At 42.5% G+C, this 19,664-nt stretch overlaps 1 protein-coding gene across 4 annotated transcripts; it reads right to left on the bottom strand.

Moving 5' to 3' along the window:
• Positions 1 to 10,060: 10,060 nt before the first annotated feature.
• Positions 10,061 to 14,578, bottom strand: LOC104101743 (probable inactive receptor kinase At5g58300). 4 transcript variants are annotated; one of them, XM_009609246.4, is made up of 3 exons: positions 14,350 to 14,578; positions 10,966 to 12,397; positions 10,061 to 10,874 (listed from the first exon to the last, which is right to left on the bottom strand). In XM_009609246.4, the coding sequence occupies exons 2-3, from the start codon at positions 12,389 to 12,391 to the stop codon at positions 10,228 to 10,230; spliced, it is 2,073 nt and encodes a 690-aa protein (XP_009607541.1). In that variant the 5' UTR covers positions 12,392 to 12,397; positions 14,350 to 14,578; the 3' UTR covers positions 10,061 to 10,227. The 4 variants fall into 4 exon arrangements, with proteins under 4 accessions (XP_009607541.1, XP_009607539.1, XP_009607538.1 ...); XM_009609244.4 differs by lacking the exon at positions 14,350 to 14,578 and adding an exon at positions 12,700 to 13,035 and having other exon boundaries at positions 10,966 to 12,394; XM_009609243.4 differs by lacking the exon at positions 14,350 to 14,578 and adding an exon at positions 12,700 to 13,035.
• Between the last annotated feature and the right edge of the window lie 5,086 nt (positions 14,579 to 19,664).

Consider the following 19,664-nt stretch of genomic DNA (forward strand, 5'->3'; position numbering starts at 1 on the left):
TCAAAGGAAATGACTTGGAAGATGACGAGATCGAATCTGTCCTGCTAAAAGTATTCGGGGAAACTTTATCCAAGGGAGCTATGATATGGTATCACAACTTACCTCCTAATTCTATTGACTCTTTTGCTATGCTTGCAGATTCCTTCTTAAAAGCACACGTCGGCGCTATCAAGGTCGAGACCAGGAAGTCATACCTTTTCAAAGTAAAACAAAAGGATAATGAGATGCTCAGAGAGTTCGTGTCTTAGTTTCAAATGGAAGATGATTGGGCCATCCAGGCTTTCACCCAAGGACTCAATATTATAAGCTCGATAGTTTCATAGCAGTTGAAACAAAACTTGGTAGAATATCCGGTTGTCAGTTGGACCGATGTCCATAACCGGTATCAATCAAAAATCAGGGTCGAAGATGATTATCTTGGGGCCCCTTTCGGGTCCGTGTATCCCGTCAGAACCTTCGACAGAGTTAAGAGAAACTCGATCGTGAACCGAGATCAAATAAGGATCAGTATCAGCCGTACAATGGAGACCGAAGAAGCAGTGGGTCTGGGCGGAACCCTATGAGAAATGAAAGGAGAAATGACCGAGGTCAAAACAATCGAGGACTCATGAGCAAAAACAGCTTCGACAGGCCCGCTGAGCCTAAAGAAGCGCCAAGATTATCAGAGTACAATTTCAACGTCAATGCCGCCGCTATCGTATCTGCCATCCGACGGATCAAAGATACCGAATGGCCTCGACCTCTACAGTCCAATCCAACCCAAAGGGATCCTAACCTAATATGAAAATATCATGGCACTCATGGCCACAGAACAGAAGACCACCGACAATTAAGAGAGAAGGTGGCCTGGTTGTTCAACAACGGACATCTCCTAGAGTTCCTGAGTGATCGGGCCAAGAACCACTTCAGGAACAGAGATTCTAATAAACAGACTGAGCAGGAGGAACCTCAGTACGTCATTAACATGATAATCGGTGGGTTTGACATTCCCCAGGGGTTGATGCTGAAGCGCACCAAAGTATCCATCACAAGGAAAAAATGAACTCAGGATTACGTACCGGAAGAAACCTTGTCTTTCAACGACGAAGACGCTGAGGGGATCGTGCAGCCCCACAATGATGCACTGGTAATATCGGTACTCATAAATAAATCTCAAGCGTGTGTTAATTGGTCAAGGCAGCCCAACCAACATCATCAGATCGAGGGTCGTGGAACAACTCGGCCTACAAGATCAGATCGTACTTATGGTCCGAGTCCTGAACGGGTTCAACATGGCATGTGAGACCACTAAAGGGGAGATAGCATTACCGATGAGTGTCACCGAAACCATTCAGGAAGCCAAGTTCTATGTAATCGAAGGAGATATGAGATGCAACGCTTTGTTCGGGAGGCCATGGATTCACCAAATGAGAGAAATACCCTCGACACTGCACCAGGTGCTGAAATTCCCAACACCCGGAGGAATCAAAATAGTTTACGGGGAACAACCGGCTGCCAAGGAAATGTTCGCGGTCGATGAGGTGATCCCGGTATCCACACTCTCGACATTATCGATACCAGCTGAGTCCGAATCCAAAGATGATTCTGATGGCCAAAGATGAGGCCAAATAGCAATTATCGATACCAACCTCGACAGAATCGGAGAAATAAGGTGTAGACGAGGACGACGATTATAGAGTTCCCAGATCTTTCATAGCCCCCGACGATTCCAACGCTACTAAATCAATGGTCGAGGAACTGGATCAAGTCGTACTAATCGAACACTTGCCCGATCGAAAGGTATACCTGGGCACGGGGTTAAGCCCCTAGCTTAGGAAAAAACTCATTCCATTTCTTATAGATAACGAAGATTGTTTCGCTTGGTCCCACCTTGATATGACAGGGGTCCCACCGGAAATAACCACTCACAAGCTAAGCCTAGACCCGAAGTTCCACCCGGTCAAGCAGAAGAGGAGACCTAGTTTGAGGTCAAACGTGCTTTCATCAAGGATGAAGTATCTAAACTCTTTAAAATAGGGTCCATTTGGGAGGTTAAATACCTGAATTGGTTAGCAAACGTAGTGGTAGTCCCTAAATAAGAGAATAAATTAATAATATGTATAGACTATAAAGACTTGAATAAGGCATATCCCAAGGACTCTTTCCTTCTGCCCAACATCGATCGCATGATCGATACAACGGCCGGCCACGAGATCCTCAGTTTTCTCGACGCTTATTCCGGGTACAACCAAATACAGATGAACCCGAGCGATCAAATAAAAAACCCCTTCATCACTAAGTACGACACCTACTGCTATAACGTGATGCCATTCAGACTAAAAATGCCGGTGCCACTTATTAATGCCTAGTAAACCGGATGTTCAAGGAACAAATAAGAAAATCAATGGAGGTTTACATTGATGATATGTTGTTTAAGTCCCTGCAAGCAGAGGACCATTTGAAACATTTGCAGGAAACCTTCAGCATATTGAAGAAGTACAATATGAAGCTGAATCCAGAGAAGTGTGCATTTGGAGTCGGATCCAGTAAATTCCTCGGATTTATGGTATCCAACCGGAGAATCGAGACAAACCCTGATAAGATCAAAGCCATTGAAGATATCACTATTGTGGACAACGTGAAGGCCATACAAAGATTAACCGGGCGCATAGCCGCCGTGGGGTGATTCATCTCGAGGTTTCCCGATAAGAGACACCGGTTCTTCTTACTATTGAGAAAGAAGAATAACTTCTCGTGGACCCCGGAGTGCCGACAGGCCTTGGAGGAGCTCAAGTGATAACTGTCGAGCCCACCGCTGCTTCACACGCCGAAGACAGACAAGTGACTATACCTGTACCTGGCAGTATCGAAGATAGCGGTAAGTGGAGTCCTAGTCCGAGAAGAGAAAGGTACGTAATTTCCCATTTATTATGTTAGCAGGACTTTAGGTGAGGCCGAAACTAGATACCCTCACCTAGAGAAATTAGTGCTCTCTTTGCTAAGCGCCTCTAGGAAGCTGAAACCGTATTTTCAATGTCACCCCATATGTGTTGTGACTACTTACCCATTGAGGAATGTAATGCATAAACCCGAGCTCTCGGGACGGTTGGTCAAATGGGCCGTGGAGATCAGCGGGTACGATATTGAATATAGGCCCCGGACGGCCATTAAATCTCAAATTTTGGCAGACTTTGTGGCTGACTTTATGCCGGTCCTAATACCCGAGGTCGAAAGAGAGTTATTGTTGAACTCGAGAACTTCTTCGGGGATCTGGACCCTCTTTACGGACGGCTCCTTGAACGCAAAGGTGTCTGGACTTGGCATCGTATTGAAGCCACCAATAGGCAATGTAGTTAGACAATCTATTAGGAATGTAAAATTGACTAACAACGAAGTCGAATATGAGGCCATGATTGCAGGTCTCGAACTAGCCAAAATCTTGAGGGTGGAGGTGACCGAAGATAAGTGCGACTCCCTCCTTATGATGAACCAAGTTAATCGGATGTTTGAGGTAAGAGAGGAACGAATGCAAAAGTACCTGGATAAGTTGCAGGTAACTTTACATCAGTTCAAGGAGTTTACTCTACAAAACGTACCTCGGGATCAAAACAGTGAGGCCGATGCCCTTACTAACTTGGGTCGTCGATCTAGGATGATGAGTTCGACTCGAGGGCAGTCGTACAACTCATGAGATTGGTAGTGGAAGAAGGCCACGCCGAGATAAACTCAACGAGCCTAACTTGGGACTGGAGAAACAAATATATAGAGTATCTGAAGACCGGAAAACTGCCCTCGGACCCTAAGGAATCGAGAACTTTACGTACAAAGGTGACCGGGTTCATCCTGTCCGAAGACGGTACACTGTTTCGGAGAACGTTCGATGGCCCAATCACAATATATCTAGGACCAGGAGACACCGAGTATGTTTTGAGGGAAATCCACGAAGGCAACTACGAAAATAATTCGGGCGCCGAATCATTAGTTCAGAAAATAATTAGATCGGATACTATTGGATCGACCTGGAAAAGAACGCTAAGGAGTTCATACGAAAATGCGACGAATGTCAAAGGCATACTCCGATGATTCATCAGCTCGGGGAGCTACTACATTCGGTCTTGTCACCCTGCTTATTCATGAAATGGGGGATGGACATCGTCGGCCCCCTTCCATGGGCACCCGGTAAGGCTTAATTAATATTGTTTATGACTGACTATTTTTCTAAATGGGTAGAAGCCCAGGCGTAAGAGAAAGTCAGGGACAAGGAAGTCATCGATTTCATTTGGGACCACATAATATGCCGGTTCGGGATGCCGGCCGAGATCGTGTGCAATAATGGGAAATAGTTCATCGGCAACAAAGTAAGTAAGTTCCTCGAAGACCATAAGATCAAATAGATCCCATCAACACCCTATCACCCTAGTGGGAACGGGCAAGCGGAGTCCACCAATAAAACCATACTCCAAAACCTCAAAAATCGATGCCAAAGGAAGATGAAAAGAAATCTTGCCCGAAGTCCTATGGGCATACCGTATGACCTCGAAATCCAGTACCGGGGCCACCCCCTTCTCGTTGGTTTACGGCTCCGAAGCCCTAATACCGATCAAAATCGAAGAACGGAGTCTCAAATTCTGATATGCGACCAAAGAATCGAACGAAAAGGCTATGAATACGAGCTTGGAGCTGTTAGATGAAAGGCGCGAAGCCGCCCTTGTTCGGTTGGCCGCCCAAAAACAGCGGATCGAGAGGTAATACAATCGAAGATCCAACCTTCAACACTTCAATGTCGGGGACTTAGTGTTAAGGAAGGTCACACTAAGCACTCAAAATTCGAACGAAGGGAAGCTGGGGCCGAACTGGGAAGGTCCGTATCAAATTATCGAGATCACCAGAAAAGGGTCATACAAGCTCGTAGCAATGAACGGTGAGCAATTACCGAACAACTGGAACATAACTCACTTGAAAAGATTCTACTGCTAAGGTATGATCCAATTCATTCCTTTTATTTATTCACGTTATGGACTAACATTTGCAGGTGACTGGCAAAAAATGATACAATTTTTAGACCTGAAATCACGCGTTGCACTATTTTTCCCTTGAACTAGTTTTATCCCAAATGGGTTTTCCGGTAAGGTTTTTAATGAGGCAACAGTAAATCGTGCTAACTTAGAATTGAAGGGCGTCTATGAACCGGTGTCAAAGATCATGACAACAGTATTCTAGGCTTCTCTATGATCAGCCTCAAACACTGGGGGACATCACCTTCGGATAATGACTTCAGCAAGGAAAGGAACTTTGTGATCGAATAGTCTCGGCTCGATCGGTAGGATTTACTGTAAGGGACAAACGGTCAAATAAACCATGCCCACATAGACTGCTCGAACCCTGACATAAAGCTTGTACACATGTGTAATCGTATATATTATGCACAGAAATAAAAAGAAGTTTCTACCTTGCGGATAAATATCTTGTCCCTTAAAATATTTTTCCTTTTAAGGATTTTCCTACATTCGAACCCCTAAAGATATCGAGCCCAAGGGTCGCCTTTATCTGAGTTCAAAGGATCGCTCTCACTCCGGGACTGCCGTCCAAAGACAAACTCAGACGGCCCAGGCTATCAGATCCCGGGGGCACAAGACCTATTAGGCAGTGCCCGAATCTTAAAGGCTACGGCCATCCCCATTCGGGGACTGTTATCTTGGGCAAGCCCGGATAAATCGGGGTAACAAGCCCACTGAGCAACACCCGAACTAAAAAGTCTACGACCATACTAAAATGGCTCAGAGACATCCGAGACCCGTAACAAAAAACAAGGCCTTCAAAATTTCTAAACCAGTTCAAAAGGCTACCCTCGGCAAAATTATCATCTAAAATGTTCTAAGTATTTTGGGGAAAGTTTCAGATCATACCGAGCCCCCACGAATTGTAAACAAAATAATATCAAAAATACCTAATTATTACATGCTAAGGCATTTCGATATCTTTGCAGTCATATAGAACAAAGCAAAAAGAAACGAGCTTAAAAACAGTCGACAAGAAAAAAAGACACACACACACACACATATATATATATATATATATATATATATATATATATATATATATATATATATATATATATATATATATATATAAAGATCTTTACAAAGGCCAAACGGCCTTGACAAAAAAGGTACAAAAGTGCAAAATACAAAAACAAAGAAAAATATACAAAGTACTTAAACGGCTTGGTCTCCACCAGAGCCCGCCTTGTTACCGGGACCATCGGAGTCACCTCCGTCCTCGGATCCGCCCGATCCCTCGGAGTCTTCTTCATCCTCGGGGCACGCCAACTTCTTGGCCTCGGCCTCGAACCCCTTAGCGGTCATAATCTCGGCTAACACATCAAAACCCCGAGCATGAACCTCCTCGAGGACCTCCCTTCGGGACTGCCACTTTGTGTATTCAACCATGTCCCTTAAGCGGTCCTGGGCTGCTTTGGTGTCGGCCTTATACTGGGCCACCATATAGTTGGCATCAGCTCTGGTCACTTCAACCACCGACTTGGCCGCTTTGAGCTCTTTGGCAAGGGTTTCTCGATCGGAGACGACCGAGCTTAGCTGAGAGTGGAGCTCCTCAATTTTTTGGGCCTGCACCTCGGCCTTTTCCTTTGCCGCCCGAAGCTGGACCTCTATCGATGTTAACTGCTCCCGAGAAGTCTCCTTTTCTGAGGCCAGGCAGTCCATTCTACCTCTCTATTCTTCAGCCTCAACCTTGACTACATCCATCTCGGCTCGGAGTTGGTCGATCCAATCAATCTTCTGTTGGACCTACGGGTTCCGACCATTAGTCACTGTGTCTAGCTCATTGTCACTAACTTCAAATACTTTTACCTGTTCAACCAAGTCAGCGTGTTCTTTCCGAGCCACCTCCAACTCATCTCGAAGGCTTTTAGCCTCTCCTTCACGTTGCTCGCTGAGGAGTTTGTAGGTATCTCTCTTCTCAGTGAGCCTTCGGACTTCGGCTTCAAGCTTGTTCAGCTCGTCCCGATACCGAAGGAAAGTTTCATGGTGAAGCACTGAGGCCTAAAAATACAAAGAAAAATGTTAGGATTATCTATGGATTAGTTTGAGTACAAAAGGAGAAATTGAAGTCACCAAGAGATATCTGAAGATACCCGGTTCAGCGCCTGTTGTGCTTCGTTGAACTGGAAGAGCGTGTCTACCTCGTTCATCTTGGCTTGGTCTTTCTCGATCACCAGGCACCGAAGGTAACTGGCCACCCCTACGGGGGCGGAGAGGACCTACAAAAAGAAGTAAATGGAGTGAGGACTTAATGATAAAAGAGGAATCCAAATATCACCTACTCAGGAAAAGAGTCTCACCGTGGGAACGGGCCTCCCATCTGTGATACGATACCCTCAACCCACTCCTTGAGTCGAGGGACAACATTCGGGCCCCGAGCGACGGTTGCACCACCATAAAACACCGATAAGAAAGAAAGAAATAAGTATAAAATCGACTTTCGAAAGTAAAATTATACTTACGTGAGGTATTCCACTTCTCGGGGAATAGCCTGCACTCGACTAGAATTAAGTCCGAAGTCTTTACTCGGACAAAACGGCCTTGCCATCCCCGATCCCGGTCCTCATCAATACTTGAGAACGGGGCTTTACTGGCTCGTCGCACAAGCTTTATTAGTCCCCCCGAAAGATTCGGGGATTGTATAAGCATAGAAGATGGTCGATGGTGAACGAACATCCATCGATTTTGTTTACAAAGAACCGGAGGAGGATTACGATCCTCCAGAGCGATGGGTGAATCTGGCCTAGGCACACGTTGTACCTTCTGCAGAAATCCAAATGACCGGATCCACCGGGCCCAATATAAAGGGATAAGCATAAACACTTAGGTATCCCTCGACATGGGTGGTAATGGCTTCATCGAGGTCGGGGACCACTATGTCCTTATCCGCCCAGTTACAGTCTTTTCGGACCGTGGGGATGATTTCTTCAGTAATCGAGCAGATGTTTCTCGAGACCTCCTCATACCGACCTTGTACGGATGAAGGTTTTTCAACCTTGATATCGGCGTTGACCGAGCATCCTCCGGGGATGAACATTTTCAAAGGGGGTTCAGGTACCGGTTCGTTGACGGCATCACGCGAAACGGTCTCCTCGGCTTCAGTAGCCGGCCGCGAAGTAGAAAGGGCTTCTTTCTGGGGAACAATTTTAGAAGTTTTTGCCATTTCTTTAGAAATTAGAGGGAAAATGGGGAAGGAAAGGAAGTTGAAGGATTGTACTTGTTGGCTTGAGGTGAAGATGGACAAGAGTTCTTGCAAAGGATCTCAAATAACCAGAGTAGAAGTGCTAGAAAGTATTGAAATCTTTAAGGTACGAGGGTAGAAGGTTTAGATGTAAAGTTAAAATGAAGGAAGGGGTATTTATAGTATTTCAGCAGCGGTTCGCATCCAGGAATTTCGACCGGTGGTTGACATACATTTAATGCCATTAAGACTTGACTGGCGAGACGTTTCAGTTGTTTTGTCGTTTCTGTCGCGGTGTATCGAAGTAAGAATCGGGAACTCGTGTCGTTTCTCGTCGTCTACTCTCCGAAAAACGAGAGGACTATCTGTATGCGGGTGAAATCGAGCTCGTGGTGCATCCTAACCTCCGACATGGTGAGCCAGGCTCGAGACATGGCAATAAAAAATTGAAAATCGACCCCAAGTCTCACCGGGCTAGAACCCGTGGGCAGAACGCATGTCTTCGAGAATATCGAAGCCATGGTCCCGGAATCGGTCCTAGCCTCGAATGACTTCGAAGAAACATTGTCAGCATATTCAACAGGAGACCGAAGTATCCGTGACCGATCGGATATTACGGAGGGGATCTCGGCATGTATCAATAGCGAACCGACAATTAGTGAATCAAGAGATCTTTTATCTTCTATAGAATTGTACCTAAAGTAGGACTCCCCTACTATATAAAGGGGGTCTGATAATTCGTTTGACACATTGTAACATGCATTCCAAGGCAATATACCATTATTTTTTTCTGTTATTAGTTCTTTTGCTTTCGTTCGTCGGTGCTTGTTGTTACGAGCCCGAATCGAGAGCAAATATTTCACCAAGGCTTAAATCGTCTTCCTCGTGTGGCTTGAGCTTACTTCATCCTTATTTATTTAATTTATCTTTATTTACTGCTTTGTGTCAAATAAACCTGCGTATCCTTAAAACCACTTACAAATTTAATTGTTATCTGATTTTGAGGGTAAACGCATATAATTGTTGCAGAAAACATACCTGAAGCGGAAGCCATTATCGCGAAACGGAAGCGTTTCCGCCGCCTTTAGTGATGGAAAAGAAGAATAGAATAGGTGGGTCCATCAAGTAACCGATCGAACAGACGATATTTGCTCAATAATTAAATATTAATTACGGGCCTTAAGCCTATTGGGCCACCCATATTCGTAGGAAAATCTTACATGCCCAGTATAATCCCACTAGTGGGGTCTGGGGAGGGTAGTTAGTACGCAGACCTTACCTCTCCCCCAGGGTAGAGAGATTGTTTCCAATGGAACCCTCGGCTCCCTCCCTCCAAGAACTCCCCACCTTGCTCTTGGGGTGACTGAACTCACAACCTCTTGATTGGAAGTAGAGGGTGCTCACCACTAGATCAACTCACTCTTGTCTCTACGACTATGCATCGTCGATCTATATATTTTTTGACTTCATAACATATTATCTAGAGAGAGAGTATGGCGAGGGACATGAAAGTTCCGCTTTGAAAAATAAAATTTGAGTATTTTTTTATATGTAGTCAAACTAATAATAGCCTTAAAGTGATTAGACTTGTTTTAGTAAATAAAGATAGAAATCACGAAATAGGGAGTATATATATCTAGTGCATTTGGGTGTGCTGTATCCAATCTAAAGCAGTAGAGCGTCAACAAGTTCCGTTTGTAAACAATTTAAGATCTAATTATTACAATTGCTAATTTCTACCTTAGCATTGCCCTAGGCACAGTGCTGCATTGGCCACTTGATGGAAAAGAAAAACAAAAAAGGAAAAGAAAAACAGAAAGAATCCAAAAAGAGAGCTCCAAAAAGAAAACAAAGGTTCTCATTTATATTGAGCTGATAAGTTTCTACACAGGCCAGAACAGGATATAGCATCAAGATAAAAAGCACTTATATGTCCAATAACATGCAAAGCTGGCAATGGAGATAAATTGCATTCTTAAGTTTCTCTAGAATCAAAAAACTAACTTATTAAATTACTAGGTTCAGATCAGGGGTTTGTGCATTAGAATCCTTAGACCTGTTGTCCTCAGAGGAAGGCCTTGTCTCGCCTTCTGGTTGTCGAATATCTTCAATCATTCTAACCACTTCTCCCATACTAGGTCTCATATCAGGTACCTTTGCTACACAAGCAAGTCCAATCTGAAGCATCTGCACCATCTCTTCTTCAATATTCTGGTATTTCAACAGCTCTACGTCGAAAACTTCAGCAGTCCATTCCTCTCTAACAACCGACCGCACCCACCTAGGCAAGTCAACTACCTCATCATGTCCTGATAATGGGATAGGGGATTTGGCTGTCAGCATTTCTAGGAGCAACACTCCGAAGCTATAAACATCGGATTTTTGTGTCCCTTTCCGCGTTTCAATCACTTCTGGAGCGCGGTAACCAGCACATCTATACTTAAATGGTATGTAGTTCATTAGAGGTGTTAAGCCAAAATCAGAAATGCATCCATCTTGGTCTCTTGTGAGAAGTATATTGGAGGACTTGATGTTCCCATGAGTAAATTTCACTCCACCTTCAGTGTGGATGTGGGCAATTCCTTTCGCTGCTCCTAGAGATATCTTCAATCTTGTATCCCAGTCTAGTGGAGTTCTACCAATACCGCTATTACCTGTACTCATTATCAAGATTATGTAAAATTAAAGCAAAAAAGTATGAATCATTACTGATAATCAAAAATCAAAGCTTTAAGTAAATTGTACCATGTAAGGCGGCTGACAAGCTACCAGCAGGCATGTATTCGGTAACAAGAAGTTTCTCATCCTTGGAATAATAATATGCACGGAGTGGCACAATATTAGGGTGCCTCCCAACCCTTCCAACAATCTCCATATGCTGTTCAAACTCTTTTTTAGCAGCACCTACTTCCCTCAGCCGTTTCACCACCACAATCGTCGCCTCATCCAAGACAGCTTTGTAAGCTGTTCCGTAACTCCCTTTACCAAGAACCTCTGCGGAAGCTCTAAGAAGATCCTCCAGATTGAAGCTGTAAGTGCAACCTTCAAAGAATACCAACTTGTTCTTCTCAGCATCTGGCACCCCACTTCCAAAGTCCTCAGTCTTCTCGCTCCTTCCCCCATTAGCCAGTGCCACTTTTTCTTTAATCGTGCTAGTGTTGTCACTTACTTTCTTTTTCAAACAGCAGAAGGAGATAGCTAAAACTAGGAGAAAAATCAACGAAGAAGCCACAACTGCGATGGCAATGATGGTTCCAGTACTTAGTTTCTTAGAGTTGACAGTCTTTGGTCTTTCAGGTGGAGATAAGCTATCTGCTGCTGGAGAAGGTGATGGAGAATTCAAAGAACAGCTAGTTAGAGGTGTCCCACATAAACGAGAGTTTCCCACGAATGATGAAAGTGGAAACTTTTGGAGGGAGTTCGGAACTGAGCCATTTAGCATGTTGTAACTCAAATTCAAGTGGTTTAACTTGAGGGTGTCAAGGCTGGGGATTTCTCCTCTCAATGAATTGAACTGTAGGTTCAACACAGATAATCGCGACAAGCTCTTGATCGTGGCGGGAATTTTTCCAGTTAAAGAGTTGAACGATAGATCTAGTACACCAAGTCGAGGAGATAAAGAAACAGGAATATCACCAGAGAAGTTATTATGCTGAAGGTAGACAGATTGGAGGGAAGGAATTGAAAAGAGATCAGAAGGAAGACTTCCATTAAGATAATTGGCTCTTAAACTAAGGACTTTAAGAGCGTCTAGCTTTCCTATACTGTTAGCCGGGATAGGACCAAAAAGTCCAACAGCAGGTAGATGGATTGCAATGACTCTGGTTCCATCTTTGTTGCAAGTGATACCAGCCCAAGATTTGCAGATAGGGATAGTCAAATTCCAGTTGAGTTTTCTTATATGAGGAACAGAGTTTGCAAACTCGAGTAGAGCCTGTCTATCGGAATCAAGATCAGCTATAACATGAGGAAAATTTGATAGCAAGGAAATAAGAAAAGCAACAGCTGCCAATAAATATTGGAGCTTCATTATGTTTTTACTGATCTGGCTCGCAAACATGCTAAAGCAAGATTTTAGTTGCAGCAGCCCTTCACTTCTTGCTTTTCTGCGTAATGACTTTGAGGAGAATGAAACACAATTAGCTGGTTCCTCTTGGAGGAAGCAGCTCATTCACTACTGTGAAAGGGAGATTAATCAGTTTGCTACAAGAACTGGAAGAAACATTAACATATTCAGGTGCAAGAAAACTATATAATCAAGAAGCAGTATCAGCTAAAGAAGTACAAAGAATGAGAATGCCAAGAGGAGGAAATTCATTGGTTACATGACAGAAAGAATAAACAAAGATTATTCCTTACTGACTTTTAGTTCTATATATATGGCACTCAAGTGAACTGGCTATGTGGAAATTGATTGAATCCTCAAAAGTCACTTACCTATATATGATATGCATGAAAAGGAAACTTGAGTTAGTTTACCTCTTCACATTGAAAATGAATCAATCAAGGAGGCAAGAACCATGACAAATACTGATTGAAGTATTCACTGAAGACAGATTTTGAAAGGGGGTGGGGAGAGAAGATTTATTGCATACTTTGGTCTAAAGTCCTTTTGGTAATAAAGTCATTCTTTTTCTATTATTAGCCCACTAAAAAGCAAGGTGCCAATTACTTTTTTAAATTCCTATAAGCTGTTCATTATAAAGCAAGAGCAGAAAACTTGAAAGTCTTTCTCTAAACATGGATGATTATCAGAATTTCTTATAGAATGAATACACTCTAGATTTTACTCTTTATCCAGTATTCTATCTATATAATCGGAGGGAAGATGCATTGCATTGCATTGCCTTTAGTAATGGACTCGGAATAGTCCTAAAAAAGATGCCCACTTATAAAAGATTACCAGAATCAGAAGATTTAGGAACATAAAGATAATATATTACAAGATAATAAGGAGTTGATATTGTACATATAAAACAAATGTAGCATCAAGTCAAAAGTTGAAGCTTCATTATTTAAGCAAATTTGAAAGAGTTCAATGTTGTTCATGACCTTTTCAATGTGGAAAAGTAAAATTGGCATATAACAATGATAGAGTATTGTCAGGCCCAGTAATCCAACAACAAATCTTGTATATTATGCATTGGAAATTATGTTCTGTTGATAGAATTATCAATTTTTTTTAAAAAAAGAAAGTATACTAGACTAAGGAAGTGTAATGCTAAAGAGTGTCACAAAAGGGAAAAAGAAGAAGTGATCCCCACATTTTAAAGTGATCCCCAGAAAGCAAAAAAGATTCAAAATAAAGAAAAAGCAAAAGTTGAAGGGGTTTCTCCTTTATTCAAAGAAAGAGATGGAATTCTATGCTAAAAAGCATTAGGTACCACTGATGTACACCCACAAACAAAGCACCCCTCTTTTTGTGGCATTAACAAGGGGGGCTTTGTTAAGCAACACATATAATTAATTGCATTCCTAAGAAAAAAAGCCATCAACCAAACCAAATTTTCTGATGTCAAAACCTGAAATCATACTATGGACGATTAATGAAGAGAGTGAAAATCATGAAAGATTATAGTTCAAGCAAAGATAAAAAAGATTAGGCTGTTTCTTCTCATTTGTCTAAAATTTCGTGGACAAAGTTATCTATTACCAGTACTAGTATGAGATGACAGATGTCCCGCGGAACCGTGCAGGTAAAACACTTCACACACCCAGGGTAGCGGATGAACCTCCTTCCCAGAAAATTATATTGTTTATACAAGGTTAAAATTAATTTTTATGAATATATGTAGATTTTGAATCACCAAATAATAAAAAAAACATGAAATCTAATTGGTAATGACATGTAAAGCAGCTCATTATTAGTTTGTTACCCGCTTACTTCAAAATGATTAGCAAAACAGCATCCCTTCGCGATACGAATAACAACAATAACATGCTCAATGAATTCCCACAAGTGATGTTTGGGAAGGTAAGATGTCCACAACCTTACCCCTTTCCTAAAAGGGCGGAGAGACCGCTTCTGATAGACAATCGACTTCTTTCACGATACAAATGAGAAAAAAAACACAAACAGATACGCTTATTTGTCACATATAGAAAAAGGAAAGACAAAAGAAAACTCACGAAAGACAAGCTTAATTCTTGATGTTGAAAACACCAGAATGGATGAGGAGCTGTTATATCTGAAAAACACTGGAGAGCATCAGTTTTAGTAAAATAAAAGGAAGAATAGAATTTAGATGGTCAGTTTCAACAGCTCTTGTGTAGGTATAAACAGTGAGAGAATTTAGCTGTTTGATTTTGGGAATTTGAAAATGATGATTCCAACGGTATTCTTCTAACCAGAAAAGGAATTGTGGGAAGTTAAAGGTCTCTCATTTAATGTGGTTATTATTAGTACACTAGTAATACGGATTTAGCAGGTCATTAAAACAGAAAAAAATGCAATTTTTATTTTGAGTTAATACTGTTTTTAGCGACTCGCTCGGCACCCACATTTCAGGCTTTAAATTTTTAATAGTAATGCGTAGCTGATTATATAGTAAAGCTAATGAAAATGATCGGTACCTTACTAAATGCTAGAGATGGGTACCTTACTAATGAAAATGATCAGTAACTCACAATATTAGGTTTAAAAAAATTTGCAATGCCGTTATATATATCAATTAGTTTTTTGGCTTTTTACAAATTTATTTTTAGTTTTATGATGTTACCTTTTTTTTATACATGAGAGATTTATTTTTACACATAAGAGATCTGTCTTTTATAAATAAGGGATCTAAAAAGATCATTTTCTTAAATTCAAAATTGTATAAAAGGCAAAATTGTACAAATAGCACCCAAAATTAATAGTAATGTATATAAATACGGGTTATTTATGTAAATTTCATTAAAACACACTAAAAATTAGAAATTATTGTATACTTGGCAATATCCAGGTCGTAACAAAGTGAACAGTACTATTTGTAACGGGTATCTTCCTACCAACGCTATTAATGCTGGACGCGGTCAAGGTTAACGTCATGTATTAACGACGCACTTCTTTTCCGTTTTGTCGTTGTCGTAAGATCTTGATGTACAATTGCGTCACCGCTAGCTGTTTAAAATTCCCAACGGCTGTAAATTTATGTTTCGCAAGTATAATATCCCTTCTATCTTTTCGTACTACTCGTAGTAGACTAGTAGTTACTATCTTGAAATTGAAAATCTACCAAATAAGATGTGTACGTTAGCGAAGTTCCAATGACCATGCTTTTCTTGCAAATAATTGCACAGAAAAGGCGTAATTATAATGTATACCTACAACAATTAGTACTTACGTTTCTAACTCTCCCAACGTTTCGGTGATAATTATTATGTCTCAAATTCAAAGTTAAAGATTTGATTCTTACAATTAAAGGGTTGTTCGATATATAAAATATTTGTGTTTGACCAATTCAACTAATTAAATTTATACAAACAGGGGTTAATTTGAGTTAATAATAATAATATCTTAAAGATAAAATTCTCGGTATGGTGATAAATAACATGTATATCTATTCCAAAGGTTACGATGGTGCACAATAATGACAATATTCAAAGACCCAAAAGGAAGAAACATAGCATTAAATAGTGATGAATAGTAATAAATGACATTTATGTAAATAAAACGTATAGGTCACCCGACAAAGGATGAAATCAGTAGATGTTCTTTCTGACAATGATGAATGATAGATCAGCCTTTGAATATTCGAATTATTCTTGGATCAAGTGGAGAAGTGTGGATCAGAATCTTAGTAAAAAGGTTATTTTCTCTCAATAAAGTCAAAGTATATTTCACAAATGAATATTTTATGTCTCATATCATTGTGTCTCTTTCTATTTATAGGGAACATGTTCTTAGAAACCCTAACAGTACGAGTGCAGAGAATATCCACTAGAATATACGCTTTAATGTCCTATCTTGGAACTAGCCGTTATAACTCTGTCAAGGGTATTCGACCTCGGCCTCGATCCTTGACAACTCTTCGACCTCAGTTCTTGCTGACTCTTCGACCACGACCTTTGTTGTTTCTTAAGCCACTTCGATACATGGCGGCCTGGGAGTGTTTCGCTAATGCCATCCTGACTTAAGTATTCTAGAGACAGATTTTGGCCCATATAGTTAGTCCCTCCGCTCATCGAGGTCGTCCCCGCGAACGAGGTCGATGAGTGGATAGTGTCGTTTGTGATACAATTTTATCGAGCTGGCTATATAGGTCGTGGTCGTGGAGATAGGGCAGTGTGGCCTTCTGAGGCCCGCACATTTTGAATTCTTTGAATTTTCCGGGAAATCTGTTGGATCCATCTCGTCCAAGAGAAAAGGTGACATCGTGACATCATGCGTCACAATGACATCGTTTCTCGATGTGTCGCATCGATTCAAGTGTGACCCTCGATTGGCTCTGTCGTTTCGATATTCGTGCTAATCATGGCCTGCCGTTTCGATTCTGGTGCCCCCAAATCTTATAAATAAGGGATGGTTTGTTGATTTTGAAACTTTTTTCAAATTCCTTCTTCTTCTTAACCAAGAGCTTCTCCTTCATCTTCTTCACAGAATCCTTGCAACTCTCTGTTGTTTTCGAAAATCGTTTCCTTTGGCTTTACCATTTTTTTCTGCAACAATGTCCTTGCAATCATCAGATATTCATATGGAAGATCACTCTGTTGCATTAGACGTTATTTTTCCTGATCAAGGGGGAAGATGGCGGAACTGTCGCCGAGGAGGAAAGTTTACCCACTGTAGAGGAGATTGTACCCCAATATCCAGATGCCAAACCGGACTTCTATAAGGCACCAGAAGTGGTGATGGAGCGGTTCAAATCTGCGATGATGGTAGAGCGATTAGCCGAGCTCAAGGTTAGACTCGGCCTACCTGGTCATGTAGACTTGATCCCAGCGGGCGATGATGAGGTTTGGGTTCACCGTCCCGGCTTCTGCGCCCTTTACGCATACCTATTCTTGATTGGGTACTCGTTTCCTTTACCGCCGCTGATAGAAGACTTATACCGGTACTACAATGTGTGTACGATGCATCTTTCCCCTTATATCTTTAAGGTGGCCATGATGTTGACGAAATTCGTTGAATTGCCCGATGTTGACATTACAGTGCGCCACCTGATCCATCTCTTCGCCCCTTATTTTTATCGAGGGACCTTGTTAAATCTTTGCTACCACGGAGGAAAATGCTTGGTGGTGAGGATGGATGACAAAGCTAGTTGGCACTTCTGGCTCGACTACTTCTATGTCAGGACCGAAGATGTAGTGTCCACCGTCGCAGACTTCCCCGAGGCTTGGAACCCTACTCGTGAGTGCTCGTATCAGATTAAATACTTTATGTTTCTAATGTTCTCCTTGTTAGCGGTCGGTTAACCGGCTTTCTCCTTTTTGCAACTATTATTCGGCCTCTTCAGATGATAACCCACATCGTTTATTGGGTTAGACAGATCCTCCCTCATACAGTGGGGGTGCGTGATTGGTCGATCTTCTCACAGAGATTTCGGCCATCTCCTCCTTCGGCATGTAACCTTTTCCCTACCATCAATGCCTTGATTTCTTTGCCCGTTTTCCTTCGCTGATTTTCCTCTTTCCCGTTTTTCCTTAGGTTCGGCCAAGGGGTCTACAAGGAAGTCGAGAGCTCCCACGCCCTCATTCGGGAAGAGGAAGTCCATTACGCCCTTAGTTTCTGCCCCTGTTTCGACTGCGACTGATCCTATTTATGTTCCAACTCCTCACGTCGTCGTGCCCAACTTTGTTTCCACTTCGGCCATGGAAATTTTAGCTCCTCCTCTATACTCTCTCATCGACGAGGATGATGAGACTTTGCCTAGTGATGGAGATCTCCAACATCCAAAGAGGAGGTCCGTGAATGCCGGTGACGAAGTCACCCTGGCCGTTGATGCGGCGGAAGGGGACTTTTTGTTGCGTGAGACGGCGATAATTCTTGAGGGAGATGATGTCGAGTCGAGTCTCGAGGATTCAAGGTCGGTGAGAGCCGATGTAGATGTATATGTTCATTCTGCGGTGATGGAGACCTAAGGGGCGGCTGCTGACGTTCTTGACCCTTCGCAGCCAGAGGAGGCATCGACTTCTCAAACAACCATAGATACCTCATTGCCTGCTAACGAGAGGGGAAAAAGCACTGCTGAAGAGGGCGATGAGTCAGGTTCCGATATCTATGTGGACGACCTAGGATGATCGAAGAAGGGCTTACCCAGCTTGAGGTAAGGTTGGAGGGGTCTACGAGGACTATCTCGATCCCTATAGATCATGATATGTTGGTGAACACAGAGGAGGTAGTCCCTTTCCTCGGTCCTCTCTGTTCCGAAATAAAGGGTAAGACCCTTAAAAAAATAAATGATGGTGCTTTGTCGAGGAGCATTGTTGGCCTTGATCTTAGGGTGAGTGTTTGTTCTTCGACCTTTCTTTCTATTTTTCAGGGCGTCTTTGGTTCTGACTTCTTTCCTCTCTTTCCTTTTTATGATTGCAGACGGTGATTTTGGAGATTGAGAGCGCCCAAAGAGAGAAGAGGTGTAAAGTAATCTTTGTAAAATTGAAAGATAAATACTTTTAGTATCGCGGCAAGTATAGAGATCTCCGCAGGCGATTTTGAGAAGGCGGCAACATGCAGGCCCTGCGGGACGAGTTGAAAGAGAAGGACGATGAGCTGGTGCAGGCCATCGAGAAGTGTAGCGTCATTGAGGGGACATTGAGGAACAGGGAAGAAGGGCTTGAGGTTAGCAGGGGCGTGGAGGCCCAATGCAGTGATCTTCAAGCTCAAGTGGTCGAGTTACGAGGGTAGTTAGAAGAGTGCCGAATTCAGCTGGAGGCCCTCAATAGTGAGATCGTCGAGAAACAAAAGGAGCTTGAGAAGGCAGAGTCCTCTCATTTGGATGCTCGGAGGAAGACAAAGATACTTGAGTTGGAGAATAAGACTCTCCGATCCGAGCGGGAAAACGATCAACCAACGGCAAGAGCTAAGGAAGATCGGCTCGAGGAGAGGATCGGGGAGCTGGAGAAAGACAACTCCGTCCTTCATAATCTAATGACCGCATTGGAGGCCGAGAAGGCTCAATTACTTGCACAACCGTCCTCTTCCCATGCTTCTAATTTTCCCAATGTACCTCGTGAGTTATATGAAGAATGGATCCATGTTGAGGCCCAGTTAGATATGTTTCGAGATTTGCATGCGGCGGGGTCCGTTTTTTAGGTTGCCCTTGGAGATGCTCGGGTTAAGACTCATGAAGCTAAAGTCGCTTGTGGATATGATCCCACTATGCCTCATGCTGATGATGAGGATAGGGAAGAGGGTGTGGACCGACTCGAGGAGGACGCCTAGTATGATACCGCTTATCCCCAAAGGGAAGGTGGCGAGGGCGACGAGTGTCGAGATGGTGAGGTCGCAGAGGCCCATGATGGCG

This window comes from Nicotiana tomentosiformis, chromosome 3 (genome assembly GCF_000390325.3).
Source record: "Nicotiana tomentosiformis chromosome 3, ASM39032v3, whole genome shotgun sequence".
In the NCBI taxonomy this organism is placed as follows: Eukaryota; Viridiplantae; Streptophyta; class Magnoliopsida; order Solanales; family Solanaceae; genus Nicotiana; species Nicotiana tomentosiformis.